This window comes from Tenrec ecaudatus, chromosome 2 (genome assembly GCF_050624435.1).
Source record: "Tenrec ecaudatus isolate mTenEca1 chromosome 2, mTenEca1.hap1, whole genome shotgun sequence".
In the NCBI taxonomy this organism is placed as follows: domain Eukaryota; kingdom Metazoa; phylum Chordata; class Mammalia; order Afrosoricida; family Tenrecidae; genus Tenrec; species Tenrec ecaudatus.
Window position 1 is genome coordinate 297,652,699 of NC_134531.1, and position 22,271 is coordinate 297,674,969.

General features: G+C 37.6%; 1 protein-coding gene across 4 annotated transcripts in view; it reads left to right on the top strand.

The window, feature by feature from the left end:
- CBLB (Cbl proto-oncogene B) overlaps positions 1-22,271 on the top strand; it is a 238,033-nt gene that overhangs the window by 195,420 nt on the left and 20,342 nt on the right. For 2 of the 4 annotated variants that reach the window (XM_075542586.1, XM_075542583.1), the window contains exons 14-18: positions 5,437-5,583; positions 9,124-9,221; positions 9,337-9,465; positions 12,259-12,399; positions 19,681-19,800. In XM_075542586.1, the coding sequence (XP_075398701.1) occupies positions 5,437-5,583; positions 9,124-9,221; positions 9,337-9,465; positions 12,259-12,399; positions 19,681-19,800 (635 nt within the window). The remainder of the gene's footprint in view (positions 1-5,436; positions 5,584-9,123; positions 9,222-9,336; positions 9,466-12,258; positions 12,400-19,680; positions 19,801-22,271) is intronic. The other 2 variants (XM_075542584.1, XM_075542585.1) reach the window with 2 other exon arrangements.

Consider the following 22,271-nt stretch of genomic DNA (forward strand, 5'->3'; position numbering starts at 1 on the left):
ACAGGTGTGTCTCCTGTAGGTAGCAAATTGATGAGTCACACGTTTTTATTCATTCTGTAGACTGGTACACGAAACAGTTTACATTTAGTGTGATTGTTAAGAGGTATACGTTTGCTGCTGCCTTTTTTTGCAGTGTTGTGGGGGTAGTAGTGGAAGTGATTTCTTGGTTTGGCTTAATTTTCTGTGCTGACTTCTTTTTGCTTATAGATTTTCTTTTGGCATCCTTTGTTGTTGGTGTTGTGTTTGCTGAGTCTGTTTCATATTATTCGTCTTTGTATTGATAGATTTGTTTTATTTGTATTTTCTCTGAAACTTCTCTTTCCAAGTCTAATATTTCTTGATATCTTCTTGACTTCCTCTCCATGTAGACGGTTCATCACTTCATGGTAATTCCCTTTTTGTTTGGAAGTTGGCATCCTTTGAAGATTGGCTTTTCTGACGGCCTGTCTTTAATTGTACAGCTTTATTTTAAAATTTAGATATTTTTATCTAGGTTAGTATCATCATGACTTTGGTGGGGATCTTAATTTGAGCTAACTGTCTGATGACTCTCTTTCCAAATACCTGCCTATAATATTGCATGTCTGGTTTTCACCAATTCCTGTATTAATTCCGTTTATCTGGGAATGTTCTAGTTTTGCCGTCATATTTGAAAGGCAGTTTGCTGCACATGTGATTCTTGGTTGGCAATTCTTTCCTTTCAGGGATTTACATGAGAACGTTGTAAAGGTTCATCCAAAAATGGAATGGAAAGACAGGGCATTTCCCTACTAACTTTTTGAAGCCCTCGTGCATCAGCCATGCGCTGTCTTCTCACCTGCCTGCTTTCTGCCAGTAATTCAGCATTTAGTCTTTCTGGTGCCCCCTTCGTGGTCATCCTTTGATTTTCATGGGCTGCTTTCAGAACTCTTTGGTTTGGGTAATTTAATCTTTCTCTGTATTGATAGTTTTCTTATGGCAGGTATCCTATATGGGGCTAATCAGGCTTCTGGAATGGAAGCAGTCTCCTCTTACATGACAATAGAGAAATAGGATGTCATTGAATCATTGTATCAAAGTATTTTCCATGGGTCTTCCTATGACACTCACCCGGGAACACTGCTCACTCTGTCTCAAGTGTTTCAACTGTGCCAGACTGACTGGTACGACGCCGACAATCCACGTATCTCAATCTCTCCTTCCCTTTATTGTTTGATCTCGTTCTACCGTGGCCATCTGCTGCTCGGGGTTCCCAGGTTGTTTACTCCAGCTGTGTCCTGTGGGGTCCTGGTCCTATGGCACAGGGAGATGGCAGAATACGTGTGGTGAACCATTGTCCCACACACTCATGCCACTCTCGATCATGAAAGTATCCTAAACATGATTTGGTTTCTTTTTCTAAATAGCTTGAGCCAATATTTCTCTACAGAACCTATTTTAGTCTAAAAGCTTTTAAATATTTACCTGCACACAAACCATGCTAGGCTTTTGTTGAATGAGGGTTTATCTTTTAAATAATTCGTGATTTGAGACAGAAGAAGGAGAAGCATGGAAGAATGTATGAAATAACCAATCGATGAGTGCATGTAAACAAGGGGCTTTCAGGCTTGTGGGACAGCTCTAGTATCCTTTCATCCTTTTCTGTGAACTTTCTGAGAGCCCCTCTCATTAAATGCAAATGATAGAAGAAATTGCCTATAATTAAAAATAAATTATAGGTATAATATAAGATTTTCCTATATTAGCAATAAAGAAAGATGTTTCTGCTTCACTTTTTTTCTGGGAAAGTTAATGGATGATATGTAGTGTCAGTAAATGGAACAAATTAAGCAAATTATAAGTTCAAAGGGTAAGCTTTATGGGTTAGAGTCCTAGGATACACAGAAGGCCACTCCTTCTGAGTTCCTTATATTTCACACAAGGAACATAGAGTACTGAATAAATTTAACATCTTTCAATTTCAAAATGTAGTAATCATTAAAAAGAAAAAATTTAGAAAAGGTATCCCTTTGTTGATTTAAAAATTCACCTGTTCTTGGTTTCAAATGTGCATGTGTAGAAAAGGAATATATACTATGAATGCACTGTAAATGTAATAAGATATACAGATTGTGGAAGCATCTTTGATAGCAAGTGTCTGTGGACATTTCCAGTGTATTAATTCAGAAGCAACAGCCATCGTGCAGAACCCTCTGTGGATGTATGGTGATCATAAAAAAGAGAATGCAATAATGGATGTAAGCAGTATGATATACCTGGCAGCTTTATGTTGAAACCAGTCCAAACCTATTGATTCTATCCCGTACCTTTGGTAGCCTGTGGAATAAATTAGATATTTTCTTCGTTGACATAAATAAAGGAATCAATAAAGACTAAGCCTTATAACCCATTCCCCTGGTATCCTTTAGGATTCCTCATACGTCGTCTGTGGAATAAGTTAGATATTACCTTCATTGACAAAAATAAAGATATCTATAAATAAAGACTAAATCTTAATTAGCTTGCACAACGGTTCTCAACCTGTGAGCCGTGACCCTTTTGGGGGTCAAACGACTGTTTCACAGGGGTCACCCGATTCATAATAGTAGCAAAATGACAGTTACAAAGTAGCAGCGAAGATAGTTTTATGTTTGGGTGTCACCACAACATGAGGAACTGTATGAAAGGATCATAGCACTAGGAAGGTTGGGAACCACTGCTTACCACATGGGTAACTAAAATCATCTTTTCGAATGAATTTCTGTGGAAGACATGTATTACATATGAAAATAATGTAATTCAGTTTCTGTCTTTGTATTTTATATCCAATTTCTTTACCTTTATATTTACCTTCTGTTTTATTTGTTAAATAGTTTTATTGAGGGCTCTTAAACAGCTCTTACAACATTCAGTTGTATCAAGCATTTCTGTGCATATGTTGCCATCAACCTGCTAAACAGTTACTTTCTATTTGAGTCCTTGATATCAGCTCCTTTTTCCCTCCCTCTCTCTCTCCCTTGATGAATTATAAATTATTATTATTTTCATATCTTACACCGAGTGCTGTTTCCATTCACCCAAATTTCTGTTGTTCACCCTCTTGGGGGAGGAGGGGGTGTACTTTCTTTTTAATGTATTTTTGTGGCAGAAATCCTTTTAATTTTCTTTTAGAATTGAGTAAGATCATTTTTAAGAAAAATTATTATTATATATTGAGTAAACAATACACTGGAATGCTATTCATATAAATTATTTCCTTTTAATAATAAACAGTATATTATACTGATCTAAAAAGCTTATATCCAACAAATAGCAATTAAGAAAGTTACTCTTGCACTTAGAAGTCAGATCTGCAACCCACTGTAACACCAGGGCTCCTCAAGTCTAACGCTTCGGAACTTCATTAACATAAATGGGACCAATCAAGCATTTTTCTCATATGTTTGTAAGTGTGACTTGAAGACTTTTTGTTGCACCTTAAAATAAAATTCAAAAATATATTTATTAATCTAAATTAGTTGACTTTTAGAACTCAGCCCTTATAAGTCCATAAAATATTGGATGGGTTTTGCCTTTTCATTTTCTTTAGAAGTACTTCATCTCCTGATTTCCCAAAAAGCAAAAGAGTGAGGGGGACATTCTCCAGGTGAAATTCTCTATCACGGAAGGGAAAAAACAGAATCAGCCATAACATGTGGCTTCAGAAAACGGCTCCTTCTTGACTCATAACAACATGGTCTTTCATAATTCTTCTATGTTTGGGAGGAACTTTGCAATGGCTAGGTAGTAAAACATTCCCGACATTGATGTGGCCATTAGCTGTTTGGTCAGATAGAGTGGTCAAATTTTGCTTTATTCTCTCTTTTATACAGAGTATGCTTGCATGGCGTGGGGGGGAGGATTCATTGTGAATGAAAGTATTTTAAGGTATAGGACAGGATGCACATATTTATCTTTTCGGTTTTTTAATAGACTGTGTTTGGATCTTAAGGTAGTTCAATTGGTTTCCATTTTTTCAATGCATCGAACTCTCTGCCTTCCCTGAATAGCGGGTCTTCAAAGCTGAGTCATCGCCCTCAGGTGTTGGCTGCAAGTTCTAGGCAGTAACAGCCTGCCTTCCATCTTGTCTGTTCCATCACTTTGAAGTCATCTCACCATAAACTTTCATTTGACTTCCAAGTTCTTGAAAACAAGCAAGAATTCCGAGATCAGTATTGGAAGAAATTCTTCAAGGAAGGATAAGAATAAACTTTGAAAACCTTAGAAGGGGTTTCTGTTTGATCTCTGAACTTCCTAGAGACTCAGATATATGGTTGAAACTTGAAAATCTTTAGGTTTTTCAAAATATATTTTTTTGTAGTGGGATCAAAGAAAAACTCTGAAAAAATTGGTTTTATTCTAACTAGTGAGAAGAAACCAGAATGAGCAAGTACTTAAGGCTTCCTGTACCGACCCCTCTTGCTCCTTCTACAGAAGGTGCGTCAACAGTGCAGTCCTTTGCTAAGTTCATGTTTGTTGGTTGGTTGTAAATGAAAACGTTGTCTAAGACTTTCATGGTTCACAAAATAATTTAGATCTACATATCTCACTGTGTTATAAACTATTGATTGTCCAGAGTTCGGGAGATTTTGTGCATCTCTCTTTTGGCATTCACACTAACATTAACAAGGGTTAGGTTAAACTATTTTAGTAACAACAATGGAAAAATGTGATATCTTTGGTTTAGTTCGGTGTTTGTTCTTAATAAGTAAAATAGTCAAAAGTTTCTTTTGATAATTAATTGATGGTCGTTTTACTCATTTTCATTTTTTAAAGCATTGAGAGGATAAAAGTGAAGTATTTTGTACCTCAGATAATGAACAATGATTTATCCAATTATCAGCTTGTAATTGTTACAGTTATTTTCATTTATTTCTAGTTCCTGGGCTGGGGATGGGGCTTGGAGGGAAAACATGTAACAGTTGTAATTATAACTTCACAGTGGAAACGGCTGATTTCCATTGAGTTCAATTGAATATTTTTCCAACATCGGTAATGTCCACAAGAGTCAAAATGGTTGACCCTTCATTAAAGACTTCATTAGCATATCAACCACCACACATGTTTTTATCATCTTAATTTACCCATTTAACTAAAATTGGAGCAGAGTGCTAATATTTTATTAACATTTGAATAAGTCTGCATTTTCCCGTGTTACTCCTAGACACTTTTGCTTTAATTGCCAGGTTATCAGTTTTCCTTTTTGCACAATTTAAAATCATAAGTACAAAAATGATTTTATTCCATGGAAAGAATCTTAAAGTAATGAGAATTCTATTCCTGTGCATGTAATGTAAGAGCGTCTTCTCTGTGGTGCTCTGTAATTGAGGGGTGAACATAAACAGAAGAGCAGCTTCTTATATTTAAATGTGTGATATCAGACTTGCTCATTATGAATTATTATACTTAAATTAGACTGCATTTTTTTCCCTTTGTTAGATGTACTGGGCCTTTAGCAAATGCCATTTCAGAGAAAACAAGAGAACGAGTGGAGGAAGATGATGATGAATACAAGGTTCCTTCATCCCATCCTGTTTCCCTGAACTCACAACCATCTCATTGTCATAATGTAAAACCTCCTGTGAGGTAAGAATTTCGATAGCTTTGTTTCACCTCCCATCTGCATAAGCATTATCATTTGGGTGAGTTTTTTTCTTGTGTTTGGTTGAATCATATCTGTGTAATATAAAATCCTTGAATTTCTTTTGAAAACCCTATGTGCCTACATGTATACAGCCCTATTGTTGACCTTACTTTCAAAAAAACCTGAAGGATGTAGACCTCCTCTTAATCAAAATCATGTGACTCAAATTAGGTTACTAATAAGTATAGTGTAATATTCTACTATTAAAGATACTATTTATGCTCTATTAAAATTTTGTTACATGTTACATGATGGCCCCAAACTGAACCCACAGCCATCCTGTCAAATCTGACCAAAGTGACCCTATATATTATATATTGTGCAGCATTTCCAAGGTTCCATGTGTTTGAACTGCCAGTTTGCATTTGGCAGTTGATTCATGCATTTTCAAACAGCTACTTTCATGTGTTCTGAGCACATCTCTCACAAGGGAATTTAGTGCTTAGAAACGAAGATATTATGTCAACTGTACTTGAATTTTTTCCCCCATAATGTAGCGCCCACTGTAGTATATTCTTGTCCTCTCTTGCCGTGCTACCTCTTTCTCTTTCAATTGGAGAGGCTTTTAAAAAAGTTATTTCACGTAATTGCTTTTCATTTTCTTCCTAAAAATCAGACACTTTAACTTTTCCTTCCATCAAATAAGAATATAAGGAATAGTTGGGGGTTTTTTTCTTTAATGAGAGGTGTTTATTTATACTCTCTATCGTGGGGACATTATTGTGTCCCCTAACACATTGAAATGCCACCTACTGATAGGTATATAAAAGATAGTAAACTATGCACTGAGTCATTAACTTGTCTTTAGTTAAAAAGATGATTTACATACTTGGTATTTGTAATTATATATATGTATGTATATATATATATATATATATATATATATATATATATATATATATGAATCTGACTGCTGCCATATGGTAGTCAAATAAGTCTAACCCCAGCTTCTACTCTTAACTGTTGGAGCTTCAATTGTATTTTTTGCATTTTGTTTTGTTTTCTGCAATGACCCTAAAGCTTTACTGGTCACATACAATAGGATTCAACTATGCGAGCCATCCAGCCTTCCTGCTTTTTAGTGTCCCTGATTCCAGGATAGGGGCGCCACTGAACTCTTCAGGCATCTATATTACCATTGTTGAGGGTACCGGTTCCTTTTGAGGTAAAGTCCATCAACTGAAAATCATTTCATCAAAGTGAAGTAAAGAGACCATTGGAACCCACAAGAAGATGACCCTTCATCACCTTTCAGGTCTGCAGCTGACCTCACCCTATTGGCACAGATTTGAGCCAAACAGTAGACAAGTCTATAAAGGGAAGAGTAACTCCTGAGACTAATCAACCATGTAAATCAAAAAGACAATCTTCACCCAAGGACGGAGTTCAGAAGGATTAAGACAGAAGGAAGACTGGAAACAGGAAACGGGGAGGAAGTAGGATAAGCGATCTTCACATTATGAACATTGCTGTGAATGACATGAAACCAAATGTATATGAATTATTAAATGTAGAGCTGTTGAGTTCTCTGTAAGCTTTTATCCAGTCCACAATAAAAAGTTAAAAAAGTAACAATATTTTATGTTCCAATATCATGTTGAGACAGAAAAACATACATAAGGAAAATAAAACAAGCTTAAAAAGATAAGCAAACATTTAAACAATCTGTTTAGGGACTGAATCTGGTTAGACTGATCAACTATTTGTAGAATTATTATCCAAGTCTAATAAGATTCTGTAGTCCAGAACTTCTTATCTCAAAGCAAGAAATAAAGGACATCTTGCTACTTGCCAGTGTCTTGAAGATTCCTATGTTCAAACTGTACCATTGAAAAGACAAAGAAGTTACTGTGAGCCAATATATTATGTCAAAAGAACCAACTATCTGTCTACTAACGTATTAGAAGAAAAATGTTCCTTTATAATAAATATAGACTTTTACTATTTTCATTACTTTGGATTTTACAAACGTGTAGTAATTTTTAAAAGCTGAAATACGATGACCGTTTTTGGTCTACTTGGGGTTCTGTTTTGGGGTTGTTTTTTTTTCATGGCTAAAGAAATGAGGGGTATAATTTTAATTGTCACATCATAGTAGATGAGATTTGGGTGGCTGGCCTCCCAAATCCTGAAAATAAATTTGAGTTATGACTCCCATTACCATCTTTCTACTGTTGTAGAGAAGGAATAAATCTGATCATCCCAAAACCTAATTGGTGCGAATCCCATTATGTAAGTTGTTCTTGAGAGCTGACGGATGAAATACTGTCTTCTTCAAAGCACTGTGGACTTAGCTCGCCCCCTCCTCTCTTTTTCCTTTTGCTAGGCCACCACAAGAAGTAAATGGTCAATATGTAGGAAAATCGAGACAGTGGATGAATAATTCAGTTTCAGTTAAAATTCATTGTTGTTATTGAAAATTCAATACTGGATAACTATTTTAACATGAACCCTCTTCTGATCCCTTGAAGAAAAGTGGCCACCAGAGAAAATCGAAATGAATTTCAAAGGAAGCACTTTTGTAATCCCAATCAAAGAATCCCCTATCTTCTCCATGGTGCATGAGTTTTCACTCTGCTCCACGAACTCTGTGTAAATCAGAGAACAGCAAGTGTGAACTGTGCTCCGCATGGTCTCTGTGAGCAGAGGAACTCTGGGAGGGTTCACTCGTGCACCCCGCCTGCTGAAAACAAATGTAATCAGTTTCTCTCGTTCCTGCCGCTGCTGGCTGCCCGTGCCCCATTTTTCATCTTTTGTGTTCATTTTATGTTTCTGAAGTCTTATTGTCAGCAGCAGCAAAGTGATTATTTTAGTCCATGTTACTAGTAGAGATGCCCTAATTGAGACACTTGTTACTGCTGGAGTTTGTGCCCTAGGTCTGCTAAAGTCATTTTTCTCGGAATAGCAGTGAAACATTAAGTTCTTTGCTTCACCGCAGTGTTAAATTACAGCACAGGCTCTCGGTCTTAGCATGCGCCTGTTGATGGAATTACTCAACGTTTAAGAATTTTTTCCTGATTTTTGTTTGTTGTTATTTTGCTTTTTAATGAGGAAAGCTTAAATATAGAAACAAACGATGGTTATGGGTACCATCAATAAATAATGAAATCAATAGCACAGTGATATATATTTTACATTGGTACATAGTTTGTTTATCCCTTCAAAAAGTTGAACAAGTTATTATTGAAGGCCTTCTAAATTAATATTTTAATTCCACAGATGTTTTTAGGTTATGGCCCCCCACCCTTAATTCTTGGTTTCATTTTTTCCTTTTTTAAGGGAGAGACTACTTATTTTTTAGGAGATGTTTATTTCTGCTTTTTAAAAGAAGTGGTAAGAATATGCAGTTATTTTTACGTGTACTTTTTTCCAGGAAAGGACACTACCTTTATTAGATGGCATTATAAGAGATTCCTCAAGAGCGTTAAAAAGGAACGTGGTTATCTCTCTCTATAACCTTTGTTCCTTTATCTCTGCTGCAGGTCTTGCGATAATGGCCATTGTATATTGAACGGAACACACGGTACCTCTTCAGAGATGAAGAAATCCAACATCCCCGAATTAGGCATATATTTGAAGAGTACGTATAAAAATGGTCGTTAATGTTTGCTGAAGCTTAATGGTCAGATTTTAAAGGCAAAAGTCCATCTCTTTGTTGTGCTGAAAATACATTAAGGTTTTGTGTTATCCTCTAGGAGGTGTTTTTGATTCAGCCTCTGATCCAGTGCCTTTGCCACCTGCCAGGCCTTCAGCTCGGGACAACCCAAAGCATGGTTCTTCATTCAACAGGCCCTCTGGTCATGATCTTCTCATCCCTTCATTAGGTTAAAATCTGTTGGAAACTTTAAACAAATCCACCCTCTCTCTAAATTCAGAACTGACTTGCCCAGACTCTGAGTAACGCTAACTCAATGGCTTGAGAGCTCACCAGAGAGTAAAATGTTTTTCACGTGATGATGGCTTTGAAGTTCATATGATCATTAACGTTCCCATTTCAATGATTAAAATGGTGGTGTAAGTAGTTGGGCTTCAGCCATGGTTTTACATAGTTGTCACCTCACATAGTCTATAAAAACGCATGTGATCATTGTTTATTCCCTAGGGTACTGGTATTCTAGCAGTTTTCCAGTAATAATGTTTACCTGAGATTATCTTTAAGTATAATTTTTAATAACTTTGAACTTACTTATATCTCAGTTCAAAAACTACCCACTCAGTTCCATGTATGATAACTAAACTTGGAAAATTGCAATGAGTGTAACAAACGGTCTTATCCTAATCTTTTCAGCTGCAACACATTGAAAGCATCTCATTTTTTAAAATTTCCAATTATAATATAAAGAAATACCCTTAAAAAAAGAAATACACTACTAATGTGTGTGTATATGTACGTACACAAAGGCACACGCAGATGTGTACATATGTTGTCTGATGCCCAATGTCTGTTTCAAATTAGTTAGAAACATCATATTTCAGAACGCTGCATAGTAGTAAGTCACAACCATTATAATCATGCTCGATGGAAACACCTCGGAAAATCTGTCTAAATTGGTTATCACATCACCGGGACATGGACTGGACCTTTCTCTTTGTCACAATGTCGTTGGCTTGTATTTGAGCTAACACCATTTGCTCCAGTTCTCTGTGTCATAATTATTTAAAACTGCTTTTATGTAGATCAGTTACATTGAGCTTGCTAACACTTTTCTTTCACACTGCATGCTGATTCCTGGCCTGTTACTCTAATCATCACGATCTAGATCAGCGTTGATCCATAAAATTTATACTGATGATCTGACACCAACTCATTGCCATCAAGATGATTCCAACTCATCATGACCCTCTAGACAAGCGGTTCTCAACCTGTGGGTCACGACCCCTTTGAGGGTCAAACGACCCTTTCATAGAGGTCGTCCAGTTCATAACAGTAGCAACATTACAGGGATGAAGTGGCAAAGAAATAATTTTATGGTTGGGGAGTCACCACCACATGAGGCACTGTATGAAAGGGTCGCGGCATCAGGAAGGTTCAGAGCCAGAGCTCTAGACCCAGATAGACCGGCCCCTGTGGGTACCTGACACTGTAAATCTTTATGGGAGTAAAAAGCCTCATCTTTCTCCCTCGGGGTGACTGATGGTTTTGAACTGATGACCTTGCAGCTAACAGCCAACACATAATCTACTGTGCCACCAGGGTTTTTATGATGATGGGACACATAGGTTCCCAAAATTATTTGGCTTATACCCTCATCCCTTCTTCAGGGGGGAAAAAAGCACCATCATCCTTCTGGCAATTAAAAACTTACACTGTGGCCCATAAACGAGGATAAAGTGTTGGTGTCTGTTTTACAGCCTCCTAGAATATCCTGGTCCTGATCAGCAGCTCACTGAATGTGGCTTTCTAATTCTCTTCTCCCTCCTCTAATGTCTGTATCTTTCTCATGGGATGTACACTTTAGATCCACACTTATGTATTAACTTGTCTTAGCCTCTGTTCTGAATAAAACTTCTTGCTTGGGTCAGGGCTTTGTGATTTTGATCTCTATATCTCCTGTCTGCCTGTTATTGTGCTTGGCAATTAGGGGCTGAAGAAAGATTTGTATCAGTATAATTAATATAGCCAATAGAGGAAGATTAGAATTGATAGGAAAGCTCTGTCTCATATATCTTCAAATATTTTAAATTAGGAAAATAATTATTTTCCAACTAGAAAATATTCTGAATTTTTTCCCAAGGAAGCTTGATGAATGGTAAGACTACTTTTCTTTAAATGTATCCTATGTAATTAAGTCACTAAACTTAATTACAGGATAGTATTTTTACTATTGGGATATGCAGATGTTTCTTTAAAAGTTTTGCTTCGCATATATTTTTTGCAGCTTGCAAAAAATGCACTGCCATATTTTTAAAAGATGGATAATGATATCAATCTAAGGCAAACTATGAGTATAAGAATAAGAAGTGGTAGAGGGAAAAATAAATATACATAAAGCATGGTGCAAAATTCTGTGCTTACTAAAGCCTAGAAATATGCAAATGTAACAACTAGCATTTGGAACTGCAAAACTGCTATATTTAATATTTCCTTTTAAGAAATATCAGACTAAAATTAATGTCCCAGAGATAAATTAATATATGTAGCTTCTATATCATTTGATTCTAGATTGAAAGTAGGGAGGTGTAGTTTAAAGTCCAGTAGAATTAACATTAAACTAGTCTGGACTAGTGTGGGACATCAGACCATCTATGTAAAGTTTGACTTGTAATTAGAGCTGTGAACTCTGTTATGTTAGACGGTTGTTCGGATAGTGTGGCCGATCCAGCGTTTTAGATGAAACTTCGAGTGTCTTCATATCATAGAGGTCACAAATGAACCGTAAATTATGTCATCCCCCGCACAGCTGCTTTTCAGGAACCCTACCAAAGAAAAGGTCTGTGTGTGTCCAGACACTCACAACATAATGCCATCCCAGCGTTCAAGCAAAGAATTGCCGTTTGCAGTTCTTCTTAAGCTGCAAGAGAAAGTCAGTCACTACTTTCGCTGATAGCATGCATTTTGATGAATGAAGCTCTGCTTTCGATATTGATGTGTGACGTTGACATTTCTTTAAATGCAGGTGAAGATGCTTTTGATGCCCTCCCTCCGTCTCTCCCACCTCCCCCGCCTCCTGCAAGGCACAGTCTCATTGAACATTCCAAGCCTTCTGGCTCCAGTAGCCGACCATCCTCAGGACAAGACCTTTTCCTTCTTCCTTCAGGTAGGAGAGGAAAGCTCAAGGAAATATTTTTCTTAAAGGAAAAAAGGCAACAACAAAAAACCCACCTCTAATCTCATATTTTCAAATAAACAATATGCAGAAAAATACCTAGGTGGTGATCAAAACCATGGAGTATGTCCAGTGGTTGATTGGTATAATGCTTAAAAAGACTTCAGAGACTAAGAGCAGTTGGAACCATAGATTGAAACTGCGCCTGTGAAGATTACTCAATCCAACTGCACTCCCATGTTATAAAGGACATTTCTTTATATATATCTGTATGTATGTATATGTATGTGTATGTGTATATATGTGTGTGTTTGTTTGTTTGTATGTTTGTGTGTGTGTGTGTGTGTGTGTGTATCCAAAAGAGCCCAGTATTTGAGCAAATAGTGATAGAAACAAGATTCGGACTCCCTCATCTCTTGGTATAATCTATATGTTTACCTGATAGTTATCTAAAATTTGACTGTCTCTTAAGACCCTAATTTTTTCCCAAAACTAAGATTTTAATAAATTATGTTGACAAAATACACATGAAAACAACCTTTTCTGCAATAGCTAGGTTTTGCCAGTTTTGCTATTTCTATTTGTAATGTTTTATAGATCCACTTACAAATACACTTCTTCAAGGAACAGTCGATGCAGACTTATAAAAACAAAACAATAGGTTACTAGTTAGAGGAAATGTCGTAGGGACCACATCTGACCTCCCTCCGCTAGCGACACAAGGATGAAGGAGCATCCAATTCCAGACCCACCCAGGGGTGACTCCCCGGTAGCAGGGTCAGACATACCTCTGTTCTCCATCCTTCTGTGCCCTCTTCTGACAATAACCCTATTGACGTGACTCTCAGGTTCTCTGCTCACTTTAATCATCTGTTGATATGGCCATATAGAATGTACAAACAATACTCATGATTATGGAGTCTATTAAGGCAATTAATAGATTATAAATCAGTAGCAAAAAATTTAAAGGTACAGTCATTGTATCTGTGGAATGCCTCTTTCCAGACATGCCAGCAGCCATGCATCTCGCTGTTCTTTAGCTTCTTGGACATACTATCAATTGAGTTCTACTCCACTTGGGTAAGTGGTATGAAGCTTTGTTAGTGCTGGCCAATTTCCCAAAGGGCAGCCCATTCAGAAAGCCAACTTACTTCTTGACAGCACTCAGCTCTACTCTTTCCTCTAACCTGAAACCTGCCACTCTACCTCACACTCTATGCTTCTACTTTGTCCATAGTCACGGTTCTGCTCTGTCTCCTAGCTTTTAGGCTGTGGCCTCTAGTAGCCCATCCACTTCAAACAGAATCCTTGCACCTGCTCAGCTGGTAACACCTTTCTCTCAATGGTCGTGAGATGCCTCTGTTCCTGCTTCTGAGAGGATTCACTTTTATTCCCAGCAGGATGGCAGAATCGATCAATCCCAGAGTTAGTCTTCTGCATCTTATTTGCCCAGTTATTTTGTGGGGATCACAAAGACTATGGATAGAAAGGCCGTGTCACGTGATTTCACTTCACTACAATAGCATAAATAAGAGACTAGAAAAACCTATACCATTAATTATAAGTATGAGGAAATAAAATTAATCCTGTTTTGTTGAATCTGATCATTTTAAATATTCTAATCTGCCCTGGTTAAGGTGCTCAACTCCAAACCAAATGATGACAGATCAATCCGCAAGCCTCTCAGTGTAAGAAATATTTCTTCCATAAAGATGTATAGCTTCGAAGCCCTATGGAATGTTTCTGTTCTGCCTTACAGAATTTCTATTTTGTCCATCTAGAATTGACTTGGCCACAATGAGTTTGGTGTTTTGGATTTATTCTGTCCTGTTAGTAATAATCTGATCTGTCCTCTGTGATGTTTGCCTCCATGACTTGGATTGATTAAATATAAGGGGAAGATAGTCTTTCTAATCATCACATTACATTTCAGAAGTAGATCGTTAGACCTGTCTTGCCAGGCACCCCTGAGAAGGTTTAATTGCCAACATTTTGTTGAGCCATTGTCACTTCCCAAATCGATCATTTAGAAAGTCTTGGGAAAAGTGTAGGTAAGACACACAAGTGTAGGTACACAAACACATACATACCTTGGAGCATACAATGATGCTTCTCAGATATTTAATTCCACTATCATATTTTGGGTTCTGTATTCTGGACCGTTGATTATGTCTTAACAAGTCCAAAAGAGTCCTTTCATACTTTCTCATTTCCAAACCAAATTTTACACAGCACTGAGTTATCTGAATTGCAAAAGACACTTCATTGGTGACGGCACATTGGAATGAGCCCCGCTCTCTCTTGTCTGTGGCAGGCTTAGTGGCCTGGAGAGCAAACAAATGCTGCGTCTTATGTAGTCTCATTCTCGCCCATAATTGGGGTCGTTGTGAAGTGTGCAAATTGCGCAGGATAGTTGGCAGCCAATCCGCCTTTCTCTCGCTTTCATTTTTGCTTTGCTTTCTCTGATGTCCGTCTTCATTTTCCAGCCATCATAGCGCAGTTCTAAGTGCGTGCACAATGGACTTTATTGAAGTGAAGATGTCCTTTGTGGACCCAGAATTGCAGTCATATGAGGAAAACGTGGATCGCTGACAGCCGGTACCGACAAAAATACCGGGAGTTGGTTATTCTAGGGCCTTTGGTGACGGGCTGTCACGGTATGACTGTCGACGGCGCTCACGTCACACGGGTGGTTGCACTCCCCGAAGTCTAACCAGACAAGTGAGGGGAGGTCACAGCGTGACCAGCCACATGGGGACAACACTTTTTTTGCTTGTTCGTTAGAGAGATTACTACAGTAGATCTCAAAGTTGGATTTCTAGATCACAAGCATCAGTACTACCTGAAGGATTTGTTAGAAATGAGAATTCTTGGAACCCATCCAGGACGTCTTCATTCAGAACCTCTGGGAGTGACATCTAGTAAGGTGTGTTTTAACAAGTCTTCCAAGTGATTCTGATTGCACGCAAGTATTAGAGCTGCCGGGACCGAGTTCTGTTCTTCGAGCAGAGCATCCAGGGGATGAGGAAATTCACATAACGTCAAGAAGATGACAGGAAACGAGCAAATGAGAAGAGAATACCGCGAGCCTATGAGCTTATTAGATTTTGAGAACAGTGTTTGTGAAAGAAGGCTGGGCTTTATTCTACAGGATCCTTCCAAAAGATAGAGGCCAAACCAGTAAGAAGAAATACTAAAAGAGAGAACTTCATTCATCTGAAGGAACAGCTTCCTAAATTATTGAGCATTGTTCAGAAGTAGAATAAGATAGCTCAGAGGTGCATGAATTCTCTAACATTGTAAGACTCTAACTACTAAACTTTCAAAGTGAGGGCAGCCAAGCAGGAGGAACTGCTTCTTCTAAGTAGCTTTTCAAACCACTTGCAGCAATTAGACTCATCATTGATATTTTTTCCCCAATTTTGGCAAAGTGTGATAAATTCTTCAGCTGGGTTTTAACACCCCTTAAGGGGAATATGTCACTGTCTGAACTAGTCACTACCACTGTTTCACCTCTTCCCTTTTATGTGCTTCTTTTTCGACACCTGACTAAAAATTTTGGAGCATCTCACATAGAGAGGAGTAAAAAAAAAGTAAGAAAAATGAATTCCATGCTACGTCTTACCACAAACAACCAATAATATTTTTTCTTCCCAGTTTTTATGTATGTGTCCATTTTGATGTAAATGTTATTTTAATCCATGCTGTTTACAGCCTTTTTATACTTAAATGTATCATTAACCTTTCAAATTCTTTAACTAAATTACACAACATAATTTTGATTGCTTTATGTTTTTTTCCATTTATTTATAGTTAGCTAACATTATTTCTCCAATCTCTTCCTAATTTTAAAAATAATCACTAAAGTACTAAATTTTGCATTTTAAATCACTACACTGTTAAAACAGGCAATGGTAGCGAAAGAATGTCTTTCTAAATGGACTAATTACATTGTACTTATTAATCCATTCCTCAGTTGTTTTCATTTTTTGTTTTAATGGTAGATGTGTCTAAATGTAATTAACTATATTAAAATTTATTTTAGTTTTTGAAAAAATTATTTTAAAAACAAGACTAGTGGTTTTTGAAAGTTCCCTATCAAGAGACAGTTGAAAATTCTATTATTTGCTCTCTAATAATTATGTTGTACTTAATATCTTCTCCCTATAAAATTTGAGTGCCTAGTTAAGCACCATTTTATTACTTGGCAACAGATTTCCTACTTTGGATCTGAGCAGTAGCAAACTTAACATGAAACAAGATAATATTAGTGACTCAGAACTAAAACAGAAATAAATTTGTTATTAACGGCAATATATGTAGTACACTTTGTGACTTTTAAGTATAGTAGATTAATGAAACAATGTAGTACACTTATATAGTTTCTAATGTGTCCATGAATACCTCTGAAATATACCTTTTAGCTACCATTAAGTAAACAATTATAGGAGTAGAATGAGGACATATATATTTTAAACTTATAAATTACCCAAAGGAAATCAAAAGATTATGTATTATAAAAGACATTCTTCCCTGCGGCCTAATATCTTATTGGAGCCACTTTTCAACACACACTAACTGAATACAATTCTTCACTGAATGTTTGAATCTGCTTCTTGGAGAAATTCATAAATGACGCCGAAACCACCCTGATACTTAGCTTCTCTGGAAGATGAACATTGGTGTCATGGAATGTGATTTTTCTACTTATTTCCTCTGAGCTCTACCGCCAGAGATGTTTCAGCAGAATTAATGAGGCTGAATAGTTGACACTTCCGCTACTGGAAACTGCAGTCGTAAGAACTCTTTTCATCGTGCTACGGTGGAGACCAAGTGAAGTAGCCGTACTTGGGTCAGAAGGCTCCCATTAAAGTTGGTGTTAATTAACATACTCCAAAAGAAGGGAAGGGGGAACAAAGAGTGTGCTCAATTCTTCCCTCTGTGCCTCGTAAAAAATGATCAGCAGTATTAGGCAAGTTTAGCCGTAATTTGCCTTTTTTTAAACAAGAAAATTCTCATACATTCTTAATGCCAACCTCAAGTGGCCACCAATAAAGTGAACTAAAATGAGGTCCGCTTTAGTATTTGTAAATTTGGCCTTATGGTAACATTTCAAAATTGTGATGATTTGGAATTTATTTAGAAAGCTGAGTGGGCTGAAGTTTAGTGTTAGTAGTAAAAAGTAAATCTTTATTTAGTGCACACATTCCGCCACACAACGTGCTAGGTACTGTGTTTGTGTTAGGATATATCATGCTAACATGCTGAGTAAGACAAGATCCCTGCTCTCAGAAGAATTTACGGGCCCTTCTGAAATAGCAGCGCCATAAAAGAAAGCCGTGTAAGGGAATAAAACAGAGGAGTTTGAGGGAGAAATTGTAACTAAAATTATTAGTAAGAAATGGATTGTACTTGAAATCAGATCTAAGGATTTAAATATATAGGCTGCTGATATAAAAAGAGTTAGATTTAAGGTTTGCAATTTAATAACAGTGTTGCTGACATAATCTATTTTTCCCATTAGTTCTAGTTAATACCTGTAATTGTTATGTGGTTTTGAACTGATTCTCACTTCCATTGACTCTATCTGACAGAGGAGGGCTGTCCCACAGGGCTTCCTAAGCTATAATCTTTATGGGAGCAGACTGCCGGGGAACTTTTCCCAGAATAGCTGCTGCTGGATTCAAACTGCTAATCTTTCTATTAGCAGCCAGTGTGTAACCATTATTCTATGAGGACCCATAGCTGAAAATAGTACAATACTTTTTTAGTTTGTCTACAAATCACTCTCATTCTTTCAAATGCTTTCTTACGAGGTGCCAAAACCACTGCTGTTAGATCAATTCTAATTTATAGTGACCCTTTACAGGATTTCTAAAATCATGAAACTTGCTGGGAGCAGACAGCCTCATCTTTCTCCTGCAGAGAGGCTAGTTGGTTTGAACTACTGACCTGTGGTTAGCACCCAATTCTTGGCCCACAAGGACTATACTGTACTAGTTGTTAAAGTAATCAAGGGAAGCGGGAGTGGTGAGCAAACAACACCATAGACAGGGGAACAACTAGGGAATTGAAATCAACAATGAGGAGGATGTAGAGATTCTTGGGGTGTTGGAGAAACAGCAATCTAGGCGAGAGGAATTACTAAGAGGTAGAAAGAGAGCAGCATGATGGCGGGGCAGGAATAATGTAACAGGAAACAGGAACGATCTGGGAAGCAAAGCTATTGATAGAAGTAAGTATAGGTGTGTTTATACGTAAATACATTAGTTCATAAAACATAGAGGTATTGGCCTATGTACATATATTTATATGGCAATACACTGAGGTAGTGGATGGATTTCAGGCCTTTGCTCATGTCCTCCCTCCATGCAAGGGCACTTTGTTTTAACAACAGGGAGTTCTGTGATGCTCACTCTCTTGATATAATCGCCAAAGAGAAAATGGCTGCATAAGCAAATGTGTGGGGAAAAGTGGGTGGATGGTGCCCGACTATCAAAAGTTATAGCATCGGGGGTCTTAAAGGCTTGAAGGTAAACAAGCAGCCATCTAGCTGAGAAGCAACAAGCCCACATAGAAAGAGCACACCACCCTTTGCGATCATGAGGTGTCCCCAGGACCGGATAACAGGTATCAGAAGACACCAAACAAACAGACATAATGTTAAGAAAGAGGGGTATCGGAGCAGAGACCCATTTGTCAACAATGGGACATCTGCTCACTGAGGACTAGGGAAGGGGTGAGCCAATCAGGGTGTCGTAACGCACGGATAAAATGCACTGTACTCCTCTGGCTCCACGAGGCTCCCCACTATCATGACCACAGCCCTGCCTTTCACTGTGGACTAAACCAGAGCATATGTACAGGACACACGGAATCCAGGAGAATGATTGGGGCAGGGAATGTATGGATGTGCTTTATACAATTGATGTATGTATATGTGTGGATTGTGATAAGAGTTGTATGGGTCCCTAATAAAATGTAAAAAAAAGAAAAGAAGAGGAAAAAAATGATTAGGGCAAAGAATGTACAGATGTGCTTTATACAATTGATGTATGTATATGTATGAACTGTGATAAGAGTTGTATGAGCCCCTAATAAATTGTTTTAAAAAAAAAAAGAAAAAAAATAGACAATTTTTGTTATCAGTTATGTATTTAAAATTCCAATTAGTTTTCAATAGCCGTGATCTTTATAGGAAATTTCAGGAGTTTTTCTCTTCAACCAATCAATAGTTTTCCTTTTAATTTGAAAATTACCTTTATTTTTAAGATCCCTTCTTTGATCCAGCAAGTGGCCAAGTTCCGCTGCCCCCTGCTAGGAGATTGCCAGGTGAAAATGTCAAGTCCAAGCGCACATCCCAGGACTGCGATCTGCTTCCTTCCGGTTCGGGTGAGCGGTCTAGTAATGGCAATCATAAGAGCTGAGGTTCCTGTGGTGCCCTTTTGCCTTTAAGAATACCATTTCATTCTCTATGCCATGCACGTAATTATCCTTGCCAGCCTAGGAAAGTATTGTTAACATTTTTCACTTTTACTTGTAAAAATGTGTATTATAAGAGAAATGCCTACAAAATTGCCTCACGGGGGGAAAAAAACAGGTTTCATACCATGGATCCAGTATAGTACATTGTTTGATTTAAAACTCATTCATTCTCAAACTGTTGCCTTATCCGGTGAGGGGACAGGGGGAAGTCCCTTTGTGCATGATTTTAAACAATATGAATTCTGATTAGTGTTCTCCCCTAGAAATTTTCAGGAAGAACTTTAAGTCACAAACCATGTTGAAGTATCCTCAAATAGGCATTTACCAGAAGCCTGAACTGGCTTTTTACCTAAGTGATAAAATGGTCCTGATTATTACTCTGAGGACCCTACCTCTCTCCTCTCGCCACTCTATAAAAGAGTCAAACCACCGGAAATAGATGCGTGTTTTGCAATAGAATATGTGTGCACATGTAGCCCTCTGGGCTCCAACCCATCTTCAGAGGAAACAGCTTGCCCTCTAGTATACTGCCTCCATCCAAGACCGCGAGGCTGAATGATCACGTACTTTCAGACTTCTGCCAGTCCTTTTCCATAGTGACGCATGTGTTGTGTGAGACGTCAGTGGTTTGGTGGTAGACTTATTGACTTCCTTATTTGCGTCCCAGCTGGAATTCCGCATGCCCAGACTGCGCATCAGTCAGTGGTGGTTGTATGTTGCTTTGTGCTGAGTAGATTTCAGCAAAGCTTCTAGATTAAGACAGACAAGAAAGAAAGGCCTGATGATTTGCTTCAGAACATTAGCCACTGAAAATCCTGTGGGTCACCATGTGCTAACCTGCAACCCATTTCTGGGATGGAAGGACCAAGCCATGTAAAAGGTCAACACGAGTCTGAGGCCAACTTGGTGGTAGCTCACAACACTTCCCAGTAAGGCCTTTTTATGATGACAGAGTAAGGACTCTAATACAATTTTTACCAATTATATTTGTTTTATCCTTTAGGTGATTGGAATAACTGATAAAGAATTGTTTGGGGGGGAGCGGGGAGGTAGGGGAAATATGAGGACTTGATGCAAAGGCCTTAAGTGAAGAGCAAATGCTTTGAGAATGATTAGGGAAAAGAATGTACAGATGTGCTTTATACAATTGATGTATGTATATGTATGGATTGTGATGAGTTGTATGAGTCCCTAATAAAATGTTTTTTTTAAAAGGAATTAAATTGTATACACAATTAAAAAAAGAATTATTTGTGTTTAAGCTTTCTCTAAGTAGAATTGTTAGAAAGAATTCAAAAAGATAATGACTTCTATTTAAAATATCTTCTTATTCCTTTTGTATAAAGAAGATGCATTTAAGTACATGAGTACATGTATGCCTGCATATTCAAAATGCCTTCCAATTGCTTATTTCCCAGAAAGAATTTATTTTATAATTTTCTAAAAGAGTTTAAAAAGTAATAGTTGCTATTCAATGCCAAGCATATGTCATGGTATTTAGCTGTTAGGTGCCATCAATTCATAATGTCCCTATATTATAGCAGAATGAAACACTGCCCAGTCCTGGGCCAACTACACAATCATTGCTATATGTGAGCCCACTGTTGTAGGCATCTCAACGAAAATAGTCCCTCGGTTTAGCTGATCCTTTCCTGTCCCAAGCATGATGCTCTTCTCCAAGGACAGTGCTTCCTGATAACATGCCCAAGTGTATGAGTTCAAGCCTCGCCATGCTCACTTCTAAGCAGCACGCTGGCTGTAGGTTTTCAGACTCATATTTGTTCATAGTTTGCAGTTTAATCAATATTCTTTGCTAATGCCATAATTCAAAGGTACCAATTCTTATTTCATCCTTATTGATTGCCTAGTGTTTGTATATATTTGAGACAATTAAAAATAACCATAGCTTGGATCAGGCTCACTTTATTCCTCAGAGTGATATCTTTGTTCTCAAACACTTTGAAAGTTCTTTTGTAGCAGATTTGCCCAATATGTCTTTGCACTTTTTATTATTATTAAATTCTTCCATTGGGGGCTCTTACAGTTCTCATCCCAATCCAGTGTGCAGGACCATAGACGGGAACAACTAGGATATTAACAAAGTGTCAAGCACCCTTGTACATTTGTTGCCATCATCATTTTCAAAGCATTTTTTCCTACTTGAGCCCTTGGTATCAGCTCCTCATTTCCCCCCTCCCTCCCCTATACTCCTTCCCTCATGAACCCTTGATAAATTATAAATTATTCCCCCCCATAGCTCCTTGATAGATTATAAATTGTTATTATTTTCATCTCTCACACTGACCACTGTCTCCATTCCCTGTGTTTTCTGCTGTTCTCCCCGCTGGAGATGTATGGATATGTATCAGTCATTACAA